The 18,189-nt window shown below is 33.8% G+C and overlaps 1 protein-coding gene across 1 annotated transcript; it reads left to right on the forward strand.

The window, feature by feature from the left end:
• The first annotated feature begins 6,317 nt into the window (after positions 1–6,317).
• LOC132098308 (FYVE, RhoGEF and PH domain-containing protein 4-like) lies at positions 6,318–17,072 on the forward strand. Its single transcript, XM_059504450.1, has 14 exons — positions 6,318–6,446; positions 7,495–7,587; positions 8,665–8,810; positions 8,880–9,036; positions 9,962–10,100; positions 10,318–10,376; positions 10,748–10,894; positions 11,154–11,326; positions 11,405–11,435; positions 13,450–13,533; positions 13,619–13,744; positions 13,892–14,041; positions 14,130–14,273; positions 16,812–17,072. The coding sequence occupies exons 1-14, from the start codon at positions 6,423–6,425 to the stop codon at positions 17,070–17,072; spliced, it is 1,734 nt and encodes a 577-aa protein (XP_059360433.1). The 5' UTR covers positions 6,318–6,422.
• The last annotated feature ends 1,117 nt before the right edge of the window (positions 17,073–18,189 follow it).

The raw sequence follows: 18,189 nt of genomic DNA on the forward strand, positions 1-18,189 counted from the left end.
TGTGTTTGCGACAGAAATCAGACAGAGTAGGGTTATAAGAACTATATTGACATTTGGGAGGATATCTATCAAGCCATTCATCATATACCATGTTAAAGTCACCCCCCATAATAATGTTAGCAGTTGGATAGAAAACTTTAAGGCCATCTATGACGTCTGACACATCTGAAATTAATTGTCTGTTTTGAACTAGATTATAATATCCATAAACATTTATTAGAATGATATACTGGTCATCAATGGTCAAAACACAAAGTAACCAGTGACCGTTATTGCTACCCTTAGATGTCACTACTTTACCAAGTGAGTTGCAGAACAAAATAGCTAATCCAGCAGATTTAGTTGAACCATGGTCAAAAAGAATTTTGTCTCCCCATTGGTTTACCCAAAATTTCTCATCCTCAGGTTTTGAATGAGTTTCTTGTAATAAAATAAAATTTGCTTTTTCACCCTTACAAAACAAAAATACAGACTTTCTCTTAATGTTATCCCTTAATCCCCTAGCGTTAAGTGAAATACCTGAAAAACAAATATTCATAATACACAAATAAACAAACAAATGTAAATAGATGCAGTCCTAGTCCAACAGACTATATAAAATGAAGCCAGGAAAGGCAACAAATGAAAACCCTGAAAACGGGCGCAGTCCCTTAAAGGGAACGCAATAGTAGCTAATCGTTGAATCGTTTGAACTTTTTCTAATAATATATATTTTTTAATAATATCAGTAAAAAAAAATGGTTTTACCACTAAAATTATTATAAAATCACAAGTTAAGATATACAAAAATTCTGGAAAAAGTTAAATTGAGAGAAAAAAAATTGCGTTTCGTTTAATAGCCTATAACTTTCATATTAAACGTGACATTCGTATCCAGGTGCTTTTTTTCTATGAAACATTTTAAGTTGTTGTTCTGGCTGCTTATTTAGTAAATATGGTAAATATAGTAAGCAGTAATTTAATTAATCTATATTATAGACATTTTATGCCTACTGTCATTCATCACGTGTTTCAGTTTATTGTGGATTCACTCGTTCTGTGGCTTGGCATTTCCATAAGTGTGGAAACATTATGAGTCTCTGTATTGTCCCTGAAGACGAAGCAAAAATCATCACGATTTAATGTCAGTTTCCTTTTTTTTTATCAGCAAAACTGTTCATGTGCATTTAGCTATTTTTTTTATAGCTATCTATTGTGTTGTTTAAATTAAGCATATTATATTGTATTTGTTTTTATATTTATGTATTGTATACATAAATACAAATGTTTAGAATTTATATATGTATGTATAATTTGGCAGTCTTGATAATATCAGTACAACTTTCTGCCAGCAGAGGACACTGTAAACACTTTTATATACTGTACATAAACTGGACATTGCTACATCAAACTACAGTTCATGTTGTCCTGAGGCTGGCTTTATTATTTGACACATTATCTCATAAAGCTGCATATTATTTTCAATAATTAAAAGGGTCGTTCATATGAAGTATAATCTCAAATGAGATGTTTCACACTTGATCATCACCTGTACTGTTATTTGATCCAAGTAACAACAGGTGTGTGTGTGTGTGTGTGTGTGTGTGTGTGTGTGTGTGTGTGTGTGTGTGTGTGTGTGTGTGTGTGTGTGTGTGTGTGTGTGTGTGTGTGTGTGTGTGAAATTCGGTTTATTTTCCAGTTTAAGCAGGTTAGTGAATCTAAACTAACAGGACCAGGCTTGACCGACTCTCAATGTCAGCAGTTTCTCGCACAATAATTGGCAAAGACATGCATTCATGCAGAAAAAAGGGAAATGCAGTGAACAGATAGAGGAGGGCATGCAGTGATCAGAGGCGTCATGTGCACTTTCAACTCACAGGATTTAGGAGAAGAGTGTGTGACCAGAGATCAGGTCAGTGTGTGTGCATTTGTGTACATGCTTTTCATTTGTCATGGTTATGCTTTTCAGTTCATGAAATATCATTTTTATCTTATATGTATAATTTAATTACATCTTTTTTAATATATAATTAATATATATATTTTTATATAGGGTTAGGGTTATATTTTATGTTTATATAGTTTCTATATCTTATTTATTTGTTTATTTAAAACATGATTAATAATATTTTTTTTTTGTATACATAGGGATCGGATTATATGTTATATTTATCAAGTTTTTATATATTTTTTATTCATGTATGTATTTATTTTAAATATAAATCATATTTTATATATATACATGGTTAGGATTATATTTTATATTTATATTATTTGATGTATATTATTTGATATTTGATATATATTATATTATTTATATAATTTGATATCTTATTTGAAATATAATTCATATTTTATATATATACATGGTTAGGATTATATTTTATATTTATATTATTTGATATTTGATATATATTATATTATTTATATAATTTGATATCTTATTTATTTTAAATATAATTAATATTTTATATATATACATGGTTAGGATTATATTTTATATTGATCGAATTTTTAGATCTTAATTTGTATTATTTATTTATTTTTTGTTTATTTATACTTTCAAAATATTACATTTGTGATTGTGTGTGATTTAAAAATCTAAAATTATATACATTTCCTGGTTCTGCTCATCTGTAAAATTTTTGATTGCTAAAAACTAGTGACATTTTTTTTTGTTTGTTAAAAGTGCAAGCGGTGAGTTGTTCTGAGGTTTCTCTTCAGGTTCTCATGACACTGAGAGCTTGTGGATGCAGCACTTCTCCTTCTGAGGGTCTGTCGTTGAAAGCGTCACAGTGAGAGAGTCTTTGTCATGGACTCAGAGCGTGAGGAACTGAGAAAACACACCGAGAAAGCTCCTGAGATAATGAGCTTCAGTCAATCGTGCTGCTTTTATTTGAGATTAATTTGTCTTTTATTTATTAAGGGAAAAATGGAGTTCACTGGGAATGATAAAATGGCAAAAAGACATTAGGGGAAACTAGTAGAAGCTGTCAAAGTTTTAGCTATTAAAAAGTATTTTAACTTTTCTATGATTATTTTCCTGGAAAAGCAATGCAGTGATTTAATGGGCATGTTGTCGCACAGTATCTGGATACTGCTGTTTATTGCATTGCTCTTATTTTTGACTGAAACAGTTATAATAATTAAATGCAATATTTTAGATTAGAAACTTCAGCTTAAATAAAAATAAAGCTAATTAGAAATAGTATATAACCCTAGAAAAATGTCAAAAAGCATAATGAAAATAAAAGGTATAATTAAAAAAAAATGTCTTATGTTTATTGCAGTGTTAAGTAAAACTAAAACTATTAAAATATTTTTATTTCTAGTAAAAAAATACATTTTATTATAAATTAATAAAAAAAATAATACATTTAAATATTTAATTAAACTAAAATTAAAGTGAAAACTGAAAATATGAAAATAAAAGCTACAGTGTAATGTAAATGTAACTTTCCCAAAATGCACATTTAATCCTCATTTAATAAGTCAGATATATGCGACCTTACCATCACAACGAATCTATAATCACACAATGATGCTCAAGAGGATGTGTGTTCAAGTGCACAGAAGAGGAAGCAGCCATTTCCACTAAAAACATCCTTCAGATGTCGCCTTCAGTTTAAGTCTCATTCAATAAATGGAGATTTCTTCATTTTTAAAACAACTTCAAAATCGAAACACGTAATCCACACATTGTACTGTGGACTGTGCTAGCTTACACATGCTCAAAAACTTCCCAAATCACTTAATCAGTTAATTGGTGTGTGCCTGGCTTTGCAGAAGTGTGTGTTGTGTGAACCTCTGTTCTTTCTGTGTGTGTGTGTGTGTGTGTGTGTGTGTGGACAGGAGATGTTGGCTGCAGTAGCCAGTGTGACGTCACCGACGAGGGCTTGCTGAATAACAGGAGCTCAGTGTTGATAAGGTCAGCGTTTCACACTGCCTCCTCCATCAGGTACTGTACGTCAGCATCTGAACACACTTTACTGGAGACTCAGGACAGTTACAAACCACATGTTTAAAACCACTCTGAACATCTTGGCATGATGCCGGAGGGTTTAACTCTCACGTTTTCTCATTACAATGTATAAGTCTCCTTTTATTAATGAAATTGAAAGGAGGTTTTCTGAAAAATATCTAGTAGTGTGATTTGGTTTGGCTGTATAGCAGCTTTATGAACACAGGAAGTGATGTTTAAGATAATGTGGGTTGTTCAACGTGGGTTTTATCCACAAACTCAACAAAAAAAATTACTAGTAGTCATGTATGTGTTTATAGGTGAAATGGCAAATGTTGACAGCGGTGTGACATGCTTTACATTTAAAACACAATTTCTTGTGTAAATATAATTCATATATTTTTATTAAGAGACAACGTGGAACATTTGTGCCTTTAAAGCTTACAAATGTAAAAATCTAATGAATTCTCTCAAAGTTGATTGAGATGTGCCTATAAGACGTTTTGTGTAGGTTTCTCACCATATTTAATATAAGATCTAAAATTTGAAAAAAGATTCTAAAATATTTTTAAATATTCAAATTGTTCAAAATTATTTAAATGGTTGATTTTAAAATTATAATTTATTTAAAAATAATTATAAATATAATTACATATATTTTAAATTATATATATATATATATATATATACACATAGTATATGGGTTTGATTATGTTAAAAGATGTTTGAAATACTGTTTAAAATGATGAAATGATTAAAAAATGATAAAAAAAACTGTTATAAAGCATCTTTGGACTCTTTATTTTCTATTGTAGTTCTTCCAAATAAATTCCTAGTGTCCAGTGAAGATTTGAGCTGGAAACATCATGGATGAGAAGGATATGATGACAAACATAACCCGAGGAAGAACGTCAGTGATCTCAAAATACCACAGAAATATTAACAAGAGGTGTGTGGGGTTTTATTTGTGTGTGCATCAGAAACACAAACAATATTAGACAAACACTGGGGAACAGCTGATGCTACTTCTTTTTTGTCACTGTTTTACACAATAAACAATCGGGAAGTCATTTGTATTTATTCATTCATTCATTCATTCGTCTGTCCATCTCAAGTAGTCCAGTGGAAGTTTCCACTTCCACTTCCAGTTTTTTTTTTTGAGTGATTACGTCTGTGTAATAGTATTGAAAAAACACTTTTTTTAATGTAATTTTTTAAATAAAATGTATATAAAAATAATTCCCATTTAATTGAAATTAAAAATTAAGTTTAAATAAAAAATTAATGCAGTATTATCACATAGAGGTAATAATAAAAAAAATTATATATATATATATATATATATATATATATATATATATATATATATATATATATATATATATATATATATATACATGATTTTAGCAGATGGCTGTAATATAACAAAGAGTGAAAAATTTAAGGGGGTCTGAATACTCTACATATATACTGTATATATATATATATATATATATATATATATATATATATATATATATATATATATATATATATATATATATATATATATATATATATATATATATAAAATGGTCAAGGGTCCTGGGATGCTATTTTATATATATATATATATATTGAAGTAAATATTCAAAAATGAAAATTACGCCATGATTTACTCACCCTCAGGCCATCCCAGATGTACATGACTTTCTTCTTTCAGAAAGTTATATTAAACATATTTGGGCTCTTCCAAGCTTTATATGTGAATAGAGGTCAAGCTCAAAACAGCGCATCCATCCATCATAAAAAGTGCTCGAGGAGCAGAATAGAGGGTTACATCGATGCACATGTATTAGAAAAACAACATTATAAACCTTCATCTCTAGCTTCTGCTGACTGTCATACATGTGTTCACCAGAGAGTGGCGTAAAATTCTGTTACAGTCTTTCTAATTTCAAAATCTTATGTTTAATTCAATGCATTATTTGTGATATCTGCTAGCAATTTCTGAGTGAAAATTGTATGATTAATGAGAAACATAGTTTGTTGTCTGTTGACTAGCACTGAACGTTCACACTTCACACAGAGAGGGGAAATTCTCCCGCTCTGTTCTCTCTGTAACCCTCTGCTCCGCCTTTGAAACTTTCACTTCCTGTTGAAGCGCTGCTCTAGACACGGTGTTTGTCACCTAATGCTCTCTCTCTCTTCCAGCGGCACCAAAGATTCATCAGACTGTTCTCCCGCTGAGCGCCTCATCCAAGCCCCGGTGAGCCCCGAGCGTTCAGACGCAGTCTACTCTCAGACGTCCTCGCAGGACTCCGGCTGGCACATCTGGTCGGGCTGGTGGTCAGAAGAGGTCAAAGGTCACACCGAGTTTGCTGAGCAAGAGACAGAGTCTGGACATCTCCCGGCTCCCTCAGAATCAAGCGGGAGGGACAGTGATCTACAGGACCACGAGGACGAGACTCAGGAGAACGTCCTAAATGAAGAGACGCAGAACATGGAGAAAGATGAAGACAAACGAGTGAGAGATCACCAGCATCACTAGTACTAGCACTTATACTTTGTGTTCATAATATCAAACCATAATTATTTAATGGCACATTTAAGATCTGCCGTTTTCGGCTGCAATATAATACAATGGGTGAAAATGTACTAATATTATTATTATTATTTTTAAGATAATACAAATTGCATTGGTCTTAATCATTGCAAAAGGTACTGTAAATATTTAAATGCTAAATTTATTACAGTAAATTATTTTTTAACTTATTAAAATTGTTGTTAAATGATTAAAATGTACATTATTTAAATAATTGTTTTTATTGAGTATTAAATTATTTATTTTGAGTTATTGAACATTTACCCGTGAGACGTAAACTCATAAATTATTTTAATATTAAAGGCGTTCTGTGAGATGATAAAATTATTATTATTGCTATTTAATCATATAAATTGTATTTGTATTAATTATTGTAAAAAGTGATTTTATGAATACCTTATTTAAACGATTACTTATTTAAACAAATGTAAATCATTAAGTTATATTATTACTGCAGATGTTAATTTTTATTAATAACACACATCCTATGGTACAGACATGAATGGTAAGCAATCAGATCCAAATGTAAAAGTAATGTGAACTGTACAGTCCCTTGAAAAAGGGATGCAAGCTGTATCTACAGACCAAAATATCAGAGCGATTCGGGATGTGAACTCCCTTGACTGAAAACTGCATCCTGAAAACCAACTATTACTTTAGCATCATGGCATCAGATTTAAAGTCATGTTTTTGGAAAATACTAGCTAAACTGTTCATCATATTGAATTACAGAATAAATAAAGCTGCACATCAGTCTTTGTGTGACTGCAATCAGATATTTTTATCAGAGGTGGCCCATCTACCCGACCACATGACCCTGTTTTTTTCACTCAGACTCAGACTGTGTTTTAGTTTGAATGTTAGTGGCTTTCCAGCAGCAAACATTACCAAACTTACATTACCACAGAGAGATATCATGCTTTCAGATTCAATAACAGAGAGGGAATAAATAACAGGCTGTTTTCAACAGGAGCCGATCAAAGAGCTCAAGCTCTATAAGATAGCGAGTGAGCTCCTGCAGACCGAGAGGGCGTACGTGACCCGGCTGCATCTGCTGGACCAGGTCAGTAAAATACTCGGAAAAATAAAGCTTCATCATTGGCATTGATGGGCTCCATGAAGAACTTTTAACATCCATGGAAACTTTTTAAAATGATGACATAATTGAAAATATTAATTGAAAAATGAAAACAAATATCTAATCAATTAAATTATTATATAAAAAAAATTACCATCTGTGTGTTCCATGAAGAACTTTAATATCCAAGGAACCTTTTTAAAGTTATATAATTATTTAATTATTCATTTTAAAATGATTTTTACAATTTACAATTTGAATTGTACCATTTTACAATTATTATATATATATATATATAGAGAGAGAAAAGAGAGAGAGAGAGAGAGAGGATTAAAAATCTAAGGTATATATACCTTAGATTTTTTACATTATATATATATATATATATATATATATATATATATATATATATATACATATAATGTAAAAAAATCTAAGGTTCCATGAAGCACCTTTAACATCAATCAAATAACAAACAATTTAAACAATAAATTTTAAAATGATAAAATTATTGCTCATTAGTTATTACATTTACAATTTGTAATTTTTTATTATTAATAAATATTTAATTAAGTTATTCGTTTTAATTTAATTTAAAATGTATTATTATGATTTAAAAATTTAATTATGATCACATATGGCTCCATGAAGAACCTTTATCTTCCTTGAAACCTTTTTAAAAAATATTACAAATTATTACATTAAATTATTCATTACATTTTTTTATTATTTATAAGATTAATTTTGATATGATCATGCTTGGCTCCATGAAAATTTGTAAAAGTAATTCAACTATTAATTTAAAATGTATTTTTTTTTTTTTAAATAAAGTGTTCTTTTTTTTATGAAATGAAATAAGAAATGCAACTCTTGCACAAAATGTTTTTTATATTGGAAAAAGATTATTAAAATATTCTTTATATTAATAAAATCAATCACTGAAAGGTTCTTTCGGGCATCCAAAAATGGTTCTTCTATGGCATTCTATGACAAAAACGCTTTTAGAAAAGCTTTATTTTTAGGAGTGTGTACACATGTGAAGTGTATTCTGTGTTTCGGCAGGTGTTCTGCGCTAGACTCACAGAGGAGACTGGGAAGGGGACGTTTCCTGTGGAGGTGGTGAAGGCCATCTTCTCCAATGTGGGATCCATTCACACCTTCCACAGCCAGTTCCTCCTGCCGGATCTGGAGAAGCGCATGAGCCAGTGGTGAGCGCTGATCCATCTTCACACTTCTTCTCAGATCTCACTCTCGCTCACGTCTCCGTCCTCCTGCAGGGACTCCACGCCTCGCATCGGGGACATCTTAGCACAGCTCGCACCCTTTCTCAGGATGTATGCAGAGTACGTGAAAAACTTCGACAGCGCCATGGACCTGCTCAAACAGTGGATGGAGCGATCGGCACAGTTTAATGCCATCATTCAGGACATACAGGTGTATATATTAGATTATATCCCCTTTAACAACTGCCTGAACTCTTCTTCTGCCTCTTTTCAAGGCAAAATTAAATAGCTGAAAATCGAATATATATATATATATATATATATATATATATATATATATATATATATATATATATATATATATATATATATATATATATATATATATATATATATATATATATATATATATATTTAAGATCTTCCAGTTAAATAGCTGAAATATATATAAAAATAGTCAAAATATTATTTAGTTAGATTTTTTCAGTTAAATATCTAAAATTATATTTTTTTTATATTTTAATTATACAGTAGTATTAAAATAATATAAAATAATTTTGTCTGATTGTGCAGTTAAATATCTCAAATAAATACATAAAAATGATATAAAAAAATAATGTGTTCAGATTTTCTAGTTAAATATATTAAAATATATGAAATAACAAAATGAAAACTTTATATATATGTATAAATATATATATATATATATATATATATATGCGTATAAAATATGTTTTACATTTTTTATATGTGTGAAATAATAATTAAAAAAAAATTGAATATCAATTTTGCAGTACACCAATTTTCGGTATAAAAATTTAAGATGTCATGCAACATTTCCCAAAATGTGCAGTATACAGTATATAACTAGAGCACACTGCCTAGAATACTGTATCCCACAATGCACACCTTCCGTTTCAACTGTGAGGAATGCACTGGAAACATTATTTTGCCATTATTTTTGGTAAAAGTGCTCTTTGTAATGTTTATACTATTACACATACTATTTCAATAGCAGACACAGTAGGCAGTGCATAATATGTATTGTGCAGTTTGCTCTAAACAGCACATCGATTGAATGTTAATGTGTATTTTCTGTTGGACCAGTTGAGATGATGATGATGTTTTTTGTTTAGAGTCAGGAGGCGTGTGGGAACCTGACTCTGCAGCATCACATGCTGGAACCGGTGCAGCGGGTTCCTCGCTACGAGATGCTGCTCAAAGACTATCTGAAGAAACTCCCGGAGGACGACCCCGACCGCAGCCAGGCCGAGAGTGAGAGATGCATGCGTTACATGGTTTCATCACAATTTATAATACCCTCCTATATGTTTAAAAGGACCATTTTTTATGTTTTAAGCACAGAAAACCTATATTGCACAAGAATGTGAACATATGAGATTAAGTGAAAGTGTCGTTTGGCTCCCCGACTGTTTTCAGTTCCAAAACTGGATGAGTCAGCTGAGATATCGCTTCTCTTTCTCCTTTCCAGAGTCTCTGAACATCATCTCAATGGCTGCCATACACTCCAACACGGCCATCCGCAAGATGGTGAGAGACACTTTCACTTGACCTGCTAGATTAGTCAGAGCAAGATGGCCTGTTTCCTGACTGCGTTTATTATTTTCATATGCAAATGTGCTTTGATTGCAACTTTGTGTATTCAGGCCACTATTTTTTAAATTTCAAATATATTTCTAAGAGTAAATCCTGAGCCCATTTGAAAGTTTTTATCCAAAGCAAACCTTGTTATAGGTTTTTTAATTGCTCTTTTGTAGCATTTCATCATGAAAATAGCCATAGAAGTTAGCACGGTGTTAAAACACCAACCAACAGTCCGGCTCTACAAGCCATTAGTGTTCTGCTCTCTATAAAGTCTTCATTGGTTTTATATGCAGACATTCTCTTCATATGTTTTCCAGGAGAATCTTAAGAAGCTCATGGAGATCTATGAGATGCTGGGAGGTGAGGAGGACATCGTTAACCCGTCCAACGAGCTCATTAAAGAAGGACAAATCCTAAAGCTGGCCGCAAGGAACACCTCGTCCATGGAGAGATACCTTTTCCTGGTTAGTTGCTTCATACTGAGTATTTTTAACTGGTTTTTGATCTAAACATTCTGTAAATCTTGATACATTTATATTTGGAGCAAAAAACTGAGCATAAAGTCGTTTGATTTTGATGTTTTTTCAGAAAACAAGATTCATGTCATTTTTGCATCTCAAGTAAATGTATCTCGATTTCTGAGAAACATGATAAAATGCATTTTTTTTGCAGCATGTGCCATCATTTGGGAGTTAAAACCACACCATCCTTCTCTTTTCACAGTTTAACAACATGTTGCTGTACTGCGTGCCCAAGTTCAGTCTGGTGGGCCAGCGGTTCACTGTGCGCACGCGGGTGGGCATCAAGGGCATGAAGGTGCTCGAGACCTCCAATGACGACTATCCTCACACGTTCCAGGTGTCGGGTAAAGAGCGAACGCTGGAGCTGCAGGCCAGGTGAGGGCAGAACCATGTGGATCAGGAACAAAACGTTTGGTTTAGCTCATAATGACTGTAGCTTTCCGTTGTTCACAGCTCGGAGCAAGACAAAGAGGACTGGATCAAGGTATCAGTGTTGTTGTGTTGCTCAAAGCTGCTTTAAATCTAAATTATATGAATGTAAGATTTAGGAAAGTATGGAAGCTTGTTTCCGCCACAGAGTAAAAAATAAAAAAGGTAATTAAGACTTTTTATCTCACAGTTCTAAAATTCCACATTTGTTTCTCGCAGTCCTCCTGAGTTTATATCTCACCATCCAGACTTGTTTTCTCGCAATTCTGAGAGAAAAAAAAAGTTGAACTTAAAATTGTCTCAGAATTTTGAGCTATAAATCTGAATTGATAGCTATAAAGTCACAATCATCTTTTTTTCATTAGTTGGAAGAAATGTGTGATTTTCTGACTTTTTTTCTTCTTCTCAGATTTGCACATTTACGCTCACCTAAAGGATTATTAGGAACACCTGTTCAATTTCTCATTAATGCAATTATCTAATCAACCAATCACATGGCAGTTGCTTCAATGCATTTAGGGGTGTGGTCCAGGTCAAGACAATCTCTTGAACTCCAAACTGAATGTCAGAATGGGAAAGAAAGGTGATTTAAGCAATTTTGAGCATGGCATGGTTGTTAGTGCCAGACGGGCTGAGTATTTCACAATCTGCTCAGTTACTGGGATTTTCACTCACAACCATTTCTAGGGTTTACAAAGAATGGTGTGAAAAGGGAAAAACATCCAGTATGTGGCAGTCCCGTGGACGAAAATGCCTTGTTGATGCTAGAGGTCAGAGGAGAATGGACCGACTGATTCAAGCTGATAGAAGAGCAACTTTGACTGAAATAACCACACGTTACAACCGAGGTATGCAGAAAAGCATTTGTGAAACCACAACACGCACAACCTTGAGGCGGATGGCCTACAACAGCAGAAGAACCCACCGGGTGCCACTCATCTCCACTACAAATGGGAAAAAGGGCTACAATTTGCACGAGCTCACCAAAATTGGACAGTTGAAGACTGAAAAAATGTTGCCTGGTCTGATGAGTCTCTGATGATTTCTGTTGAGACATTCAGATGGTAGAGTCAGAATTTGGCGTAAACCGAATGAGAACATGGATCCATCATGCCTTGTTACCACTGTACAGGCTGGTGGTGGTGGTGTAATGGTGTGGGGGATGTTTTCTTGGCACACTTTTGGACCCTTAGTGCCAACTGGGCATCGTTTAAATGCCACGGCCCACCTGAGCATTGTTTCTGACCATGTCCATCCCTTTATGACCACCATGTACCCATCCTCTGATGGCTACTTCCAGCAGGATAATGCACCATGTCAAAAAGCTCGAATCATTTCAAATTGGTTTCTTGAACATGACAATGAGTTCACTGTACTAAAATGGCCCCCACAGTCACCAGATCTCAACCCAATAGAGCATCTTTGGGATGTGGTGGAACGGGAGCTTCGTGCCCTGGATGTGCATTCCACAAATCTCCATCAACTGAAAGATGCTATCCTATCAATATGGGCCAAGATCTCTAAAGAATGCTTTCAGCACCTTGTTAAATCAATGCCACATAGAATTAAGGCAGTTCTGGAGGCGTAAGGGGTTCAAACACAGTATTAGTATGGTGTTCTTAATAATCCTTTAGGTTAGTGTATATCTCATATTTCTGTTTATATACCATATATTAATGTATCTGTTACAAGCTCAGAATGACAGTATGAGTGGAGGAAAAGTCTAAATTGTGAGAAAATACATGTTTATATACATGGCGGAAACAAGCTTGTGACTTGTGAAATCTCACAATTTATATCATAATTACAATGAGAAAAAAAAATCTGAACTGTGGGATATAAACTCAGAATTAAATGAACTTTTATTCAGAATTGCGAGAATTATATCCTGCAGTTATGCAAGGAAAAAAAAAGTCAGAATTAGGAGACAAACTCAGAATTAAATATATAAATGTTTTTTCTCACAAATATGAGTATATATCGTGCAATTAGGAGTTTATATCAACATTGCAATTATTTGGAGGCAGAAACAAGCTTCCATAGTAAAGTTTCAATGTGGGTCGTTCTAGGCATTCCAGAAGACCATTGAAATCTTTCAGCAGAAGAATGAAACGTTCAAATCAGCCTCTAAAGAAGTGGTGGATGAGGTTTCTGTAAGTAGAAAGAGCAATTTGGCCATGCATAAAGACAACTGTGGTGGGTCCAGGGGGAAATCATCTGTGCTCGTGTGTTTTTCAGAAAGAGGAGCTGGGGAAGAGAGCACCGCGCTGGATTCGGGACAATGAGGTGACCATGTGCATGAAATGCAAGGAGCCTTTCAACCCTCTGACCCGCAGGAGACACCATTGCAGGGCATGTGGATACGTGAGTTTGCATGCATACATTTATCTGGAAATCTGAAAGAGCACTTCCTGTTGACTTTTATCAGTGTTAAATAGATAAGAATTATAGACCAGCCATAACTCTTTTTTTTTTGTACTCCAAAAGATAATGTTTTGAAATGTATCTTAGGTTGTGTGTTATAAATGTTCGGACTACAAGGCATCGCTCAGGTACGACGGCAACAAATTAAACAAGGTGTGTAAGGACTGTTACTTCATTCTGACCGGAAGACTGGATACCGAGGAACCAGTAAGCGGGAAGAAAAGAGGAATTCTTGAGGTATGTCTTACTGAGTTTTTCTTCTGTTTGCATGAACCATTTTTGAAATAATATTGATTGTTTTTCCTCTCCTCTTGACCTTTACTAGATCGAAGCAGCTCAGGTCTCAGGAAACAGTTTCCTGTGTGGCTTCCTGCAGTACAGTACAGACCGAACTAAACCGTGTCAGAGGCTCTGGTGTGTTGTTCCACAGCATGATGCACTGGTTCTTTACCTGTATGGAGCTCCACAGGTGAGAGACGCAGTGTTGTCGAGCTCACATGCATCAGCCTTCAATGATTGCAATATGAAAAGTACTTCTAAATACTCCTTAAAAACATATTTTGTGTAACTTAACCTGAGAAACTATTTTGAACACCTAAACAACCACTTAACAATGGGCTAGTTGCATATCTCCACCATCTTGGATTTCCAGTCTTGCGAGTGAGTGCATGGATACTTTCGGTTGTGCTAAACGCCTTTTGCAGGGAACCGGAGAAATCCAAATATTACCTTCTATATGTTTACAGGATTTATAATATCACTTCACATTCACTATCAATGCAAATAAGATCTTACACTGCAATTATTAATATACTGTAAATGTTAACTGAGCCAGTGCATTTGAAACTTGCTTATGTTTGGGTTCGGTGAATTAATTAAATACACTAATGTTCTGTTCACGAAATGTAAGTTGAACTCCTGGTGTGTAATCACAGCTTCATAATGTATTTTTCCCTTATCAATTATATAAATGTTCAAATTACTTATTTCTCGAACATATTTGTATTACACTGATTACATTTTTTTTAAATGAAATATTTACCTTTTGAGATGTGGGCTGCGATTTATCTTCATAAATGTCCACTTCTCAGTTGTGCACATAGATCAGTCTGTTTCATCATTATTTTCACAACATATTTTAATATTTTACACAAATTCGCATCAATATATTTTTATGAAAAAAGGGCTGTAAAATAAAACAATACATTAATAATTATAATATTTTTTTTATCTGATAATTAATGCAAAAGATATTGTAAAACTATACATGCGTTGCTAATAGACTGATAATGATTTATGCTGCAGATCTTTCACAAAACAGATAAACGTAGATAAAAACACACATGAACGCAAACACCAATCTTTTAATTAATGCAAACATACCATAACTACATTAAGTTAAATTGTACAGTTAAAGTTATAAATTATGTTGTCAAATAAAGTTAATAAAACATACATGCTTTACCAGAAATCTCTGTCTCGTTTGACAGTCAGAAACCGTATGATCTTATAGATAACAGTCAGAACAAAATCAGCTCTTCGAAAATGTAAAGTATTGCATTTTTGAGTGGTTTGTGTTTGAAAGAAAAAATCCCTGTGGACTGATTAACCTGACGCTGATCCGCATAATCAACAGAAGAATAAAGCAATCTCCGCGTCGTATCTTGATGAATTTCCACACACAGAGGTACGCAACAACGTGGGGAGAATGTTTTATCATGTCTATGGTATACCACTATCCACTGTTTAATTTGAAAACATTAATTCTATCAATCTAGCCAAGTTTCGTATTTAAATTTCAATGCATGCGTCAAAAGACCGGATGTAAGTATGCACACACTCGCGTAGCCAAAGCTCACCGGCGCCATCCTGTGCACCGAGCCCATTCACAGTGACCACTCACGACCCCAAACTGCTTAGCAACATCCTTGCTGCCACCAGAAACCCTAGCAACTACTTAGTAACATCATATCCACCATCCAAACCCCGATAAACAAATGCACTCAGAGCAACATCTTGGCTACTTTCTGAAACTTTAGTAACCTCTCAGAAAACACTTATGAAACACTAAGCAACATCCTTGCTACCATCTGAAATGCTAAAGAAAACTTTGAACACCTTAATAACGTCTCTGCAACCACTCAGAACAACAACATCCTTGCTACAATCCATAACCCTATAAACCACTGAACACCTAAGCAACACCCTAACAACCACTTAAAACATTATAGCTCCAACCTTCCCTCTGAAACCTAAAACCACTCTGAACACAGAAGCAATGCTCCTTAACCATTTAAAATACCATAGCATCATCCTAGCTCTCATATAAACACTAGAAACTGCTCTGAACACCTACCCTTATGAAAAAGTATTATGCTTCAAGTTTATTTTACTTAGTATACTTAAGTAAAGTTCAAGTATATTTTTAAGTATACTTTATGTAGAAAGTATACAAATATCAGTGTTCTACTATAGTAGTATACTTGTAAGTGTACTGTTTCAATACAAATTGGCCCCACTTGGCAGAAGATGTGTACTAGCGCCCTCTAGGGTATAATAATGAAAACACAGATTCTAGGAGTATAACTCAAGTATATTTAGAATTTTGTAAGTATAAGTCGAGTATACTTAAATTACATTTTAAGTATATTTATGAGGAGTACATAAAGTCAACTAAAAGCATACTTTTCCAATTTTAAGTTTAAAAGAAGTATACTAATAGCACACTTGAATAAACTTGTTTTTCGTAATGGCAGCCAGCAGAAACCACTAAGAACCGCTTAACAGCATCCTAGCTATCATATAAACCCTAGAAACCTTAGCAATGTTTAGAAACCACTCAGAACACCTCAGGAGTCACTTAACAACATCCTTGCTACCTCTGAAACACTAGCAACCATTCAGAACACCTTAGCAATGCCCTAGCCGTAGTATCGTATATGTTCTACTTTGAAATGTTAATATTGATCTTGAATGAGTCTGTTCTCTCTGGGGATCTTGTTCCCAGGATGTCAAAGCCCAGTGTACCATCCCGCTCCTGGGGTACCAGGTTGAAGATGTCCAAAGGTCTGTGGATCATCCTCCCACCAGCTTCCGTCTACGCCAATCCAAATCTGTCCACTACTTCACTGCAGACACGGAGGAAGTGAAACTGCGCTGGCTGGGAGTGATATCCAAAGCCGTGATCGGGGAAATGCCAGAATGCCAGACGCCAGACGATGGTGACTTTGCCAACGTTTGCCATGAAGGCATGCCTGATGGTACCTGAAACTGACAGGGCAGTTTTCCAGCTTTTGTACTGCTATGCCTGTAACTCAGCGTAGAATGTGTTGGTAAATAAACACTTATGTAACAGATTGGGATTTTTTTGGGAGTGTATAAATAGTTTTGTCCCATGCAGCCTATGCGCAGTCAGTTGATTGATATTTGAGATATTTTAATGTATTATGATGTCAAACCTCAATCAGACTCTTAAAAACATTCAGTGTGATTATTTAAATGATTATATTCTTTTAGTTTACAAAAGATTGTTCGCAGACCAATTTCAGCAAGGCAAGTCCAAATTGTGCTTTGTGATTTATTGGACTTTCTCTTTATGATGTTTTATGTATATTTTAAATTTGCATTGTTAATATGCTGCTTGTCATTGTCCCTAAGATTTATGCACTATATTGCTTTTGTAAACCAGGATGTTGACATTAAAATTCATTATTAAAAGTTAAGCTCCTTTGACTTGATCCTTAGACCTCTCTATAGCTACCATATGAAACCCTAGAAACCAATTTGAACACCTAAATAACAAGCTAGAAAACACTTATCCCTCTGAAACCTTATAAAACACTTTGAACACAGAAGCAATGCGGAAACCTGGTTTAATGATTAACACTGTAAACAAATATGGTTTTGACTGCAACAGTATTTCTCATAAAAAACTTTTTTGTGATCTAGACAATGTAAGCTAATGAAAAAATATAAAAATACTGTATTAAAATGACCTCTCAACATGCAACAAATATACCGCAGCTACAATTCAAAACTAATATTTTATTAAATTAATGTTAAAAGGGACAAAAACGGTGAACAGAACAACACTGCAACCACTCAGAACACCTACATAACTCCCCAGCAGCCAGTCTTAAGTTTTCGCATCATTAGAATATAAAAAAGCCCAAAAATAATATAATAAATATTCAGCTGAAAACATTATAGAATTCAGGCTTAAACGTTGTAAAAATGTAAACGTATGGTATATCATGCAGAGAAAATGTTAATGTAATTCACAGAATCATTTGGTGTTAATATCTGTTTTTATGAAACTTTTGATCAGCTTTCTCACAGCGTAAACGGAGGCAGTGCGAGGAATATGGTGTCTTTACAGAACTACT

The sequence above is a fragment of the Carassius carassius genome, chromosome 22, assembly GCF_963082965.1.
Source record: "Carassius carassius chromosome 22, fCarCar2.1, whole genome shotgun sequence".
Lineage (NCBI taxonomy): Eukaryota > Metazoa > Chordata > Actinopteri > Cypriniformes > Cyprinidae > Carassius > Carassius carassius.

Bases quoted from the DNA above. Each gene is read 5' to 3' on its own strand.
- LOC132098308 (XM_059504450.1), top strand. From the start codon at position 6,423: ATGGAGAAAGATGAAGACAAACGA. The intron at 13,534-13,618 runs GTAAGTAGAAAG...TGTGTTTTTCAG, and splicing joins AAGTGGTGGATGAGGTTTCT to AAAGAGGAGCTGGGGAAGAG. The intron at 13,745-13,891 runs GTGAGTTTGCAT...AATGTATCTTAG, and splicing joins ATTGCAGGGCATGTGGATAC to GTTGTGTGTTATAAATGTTC.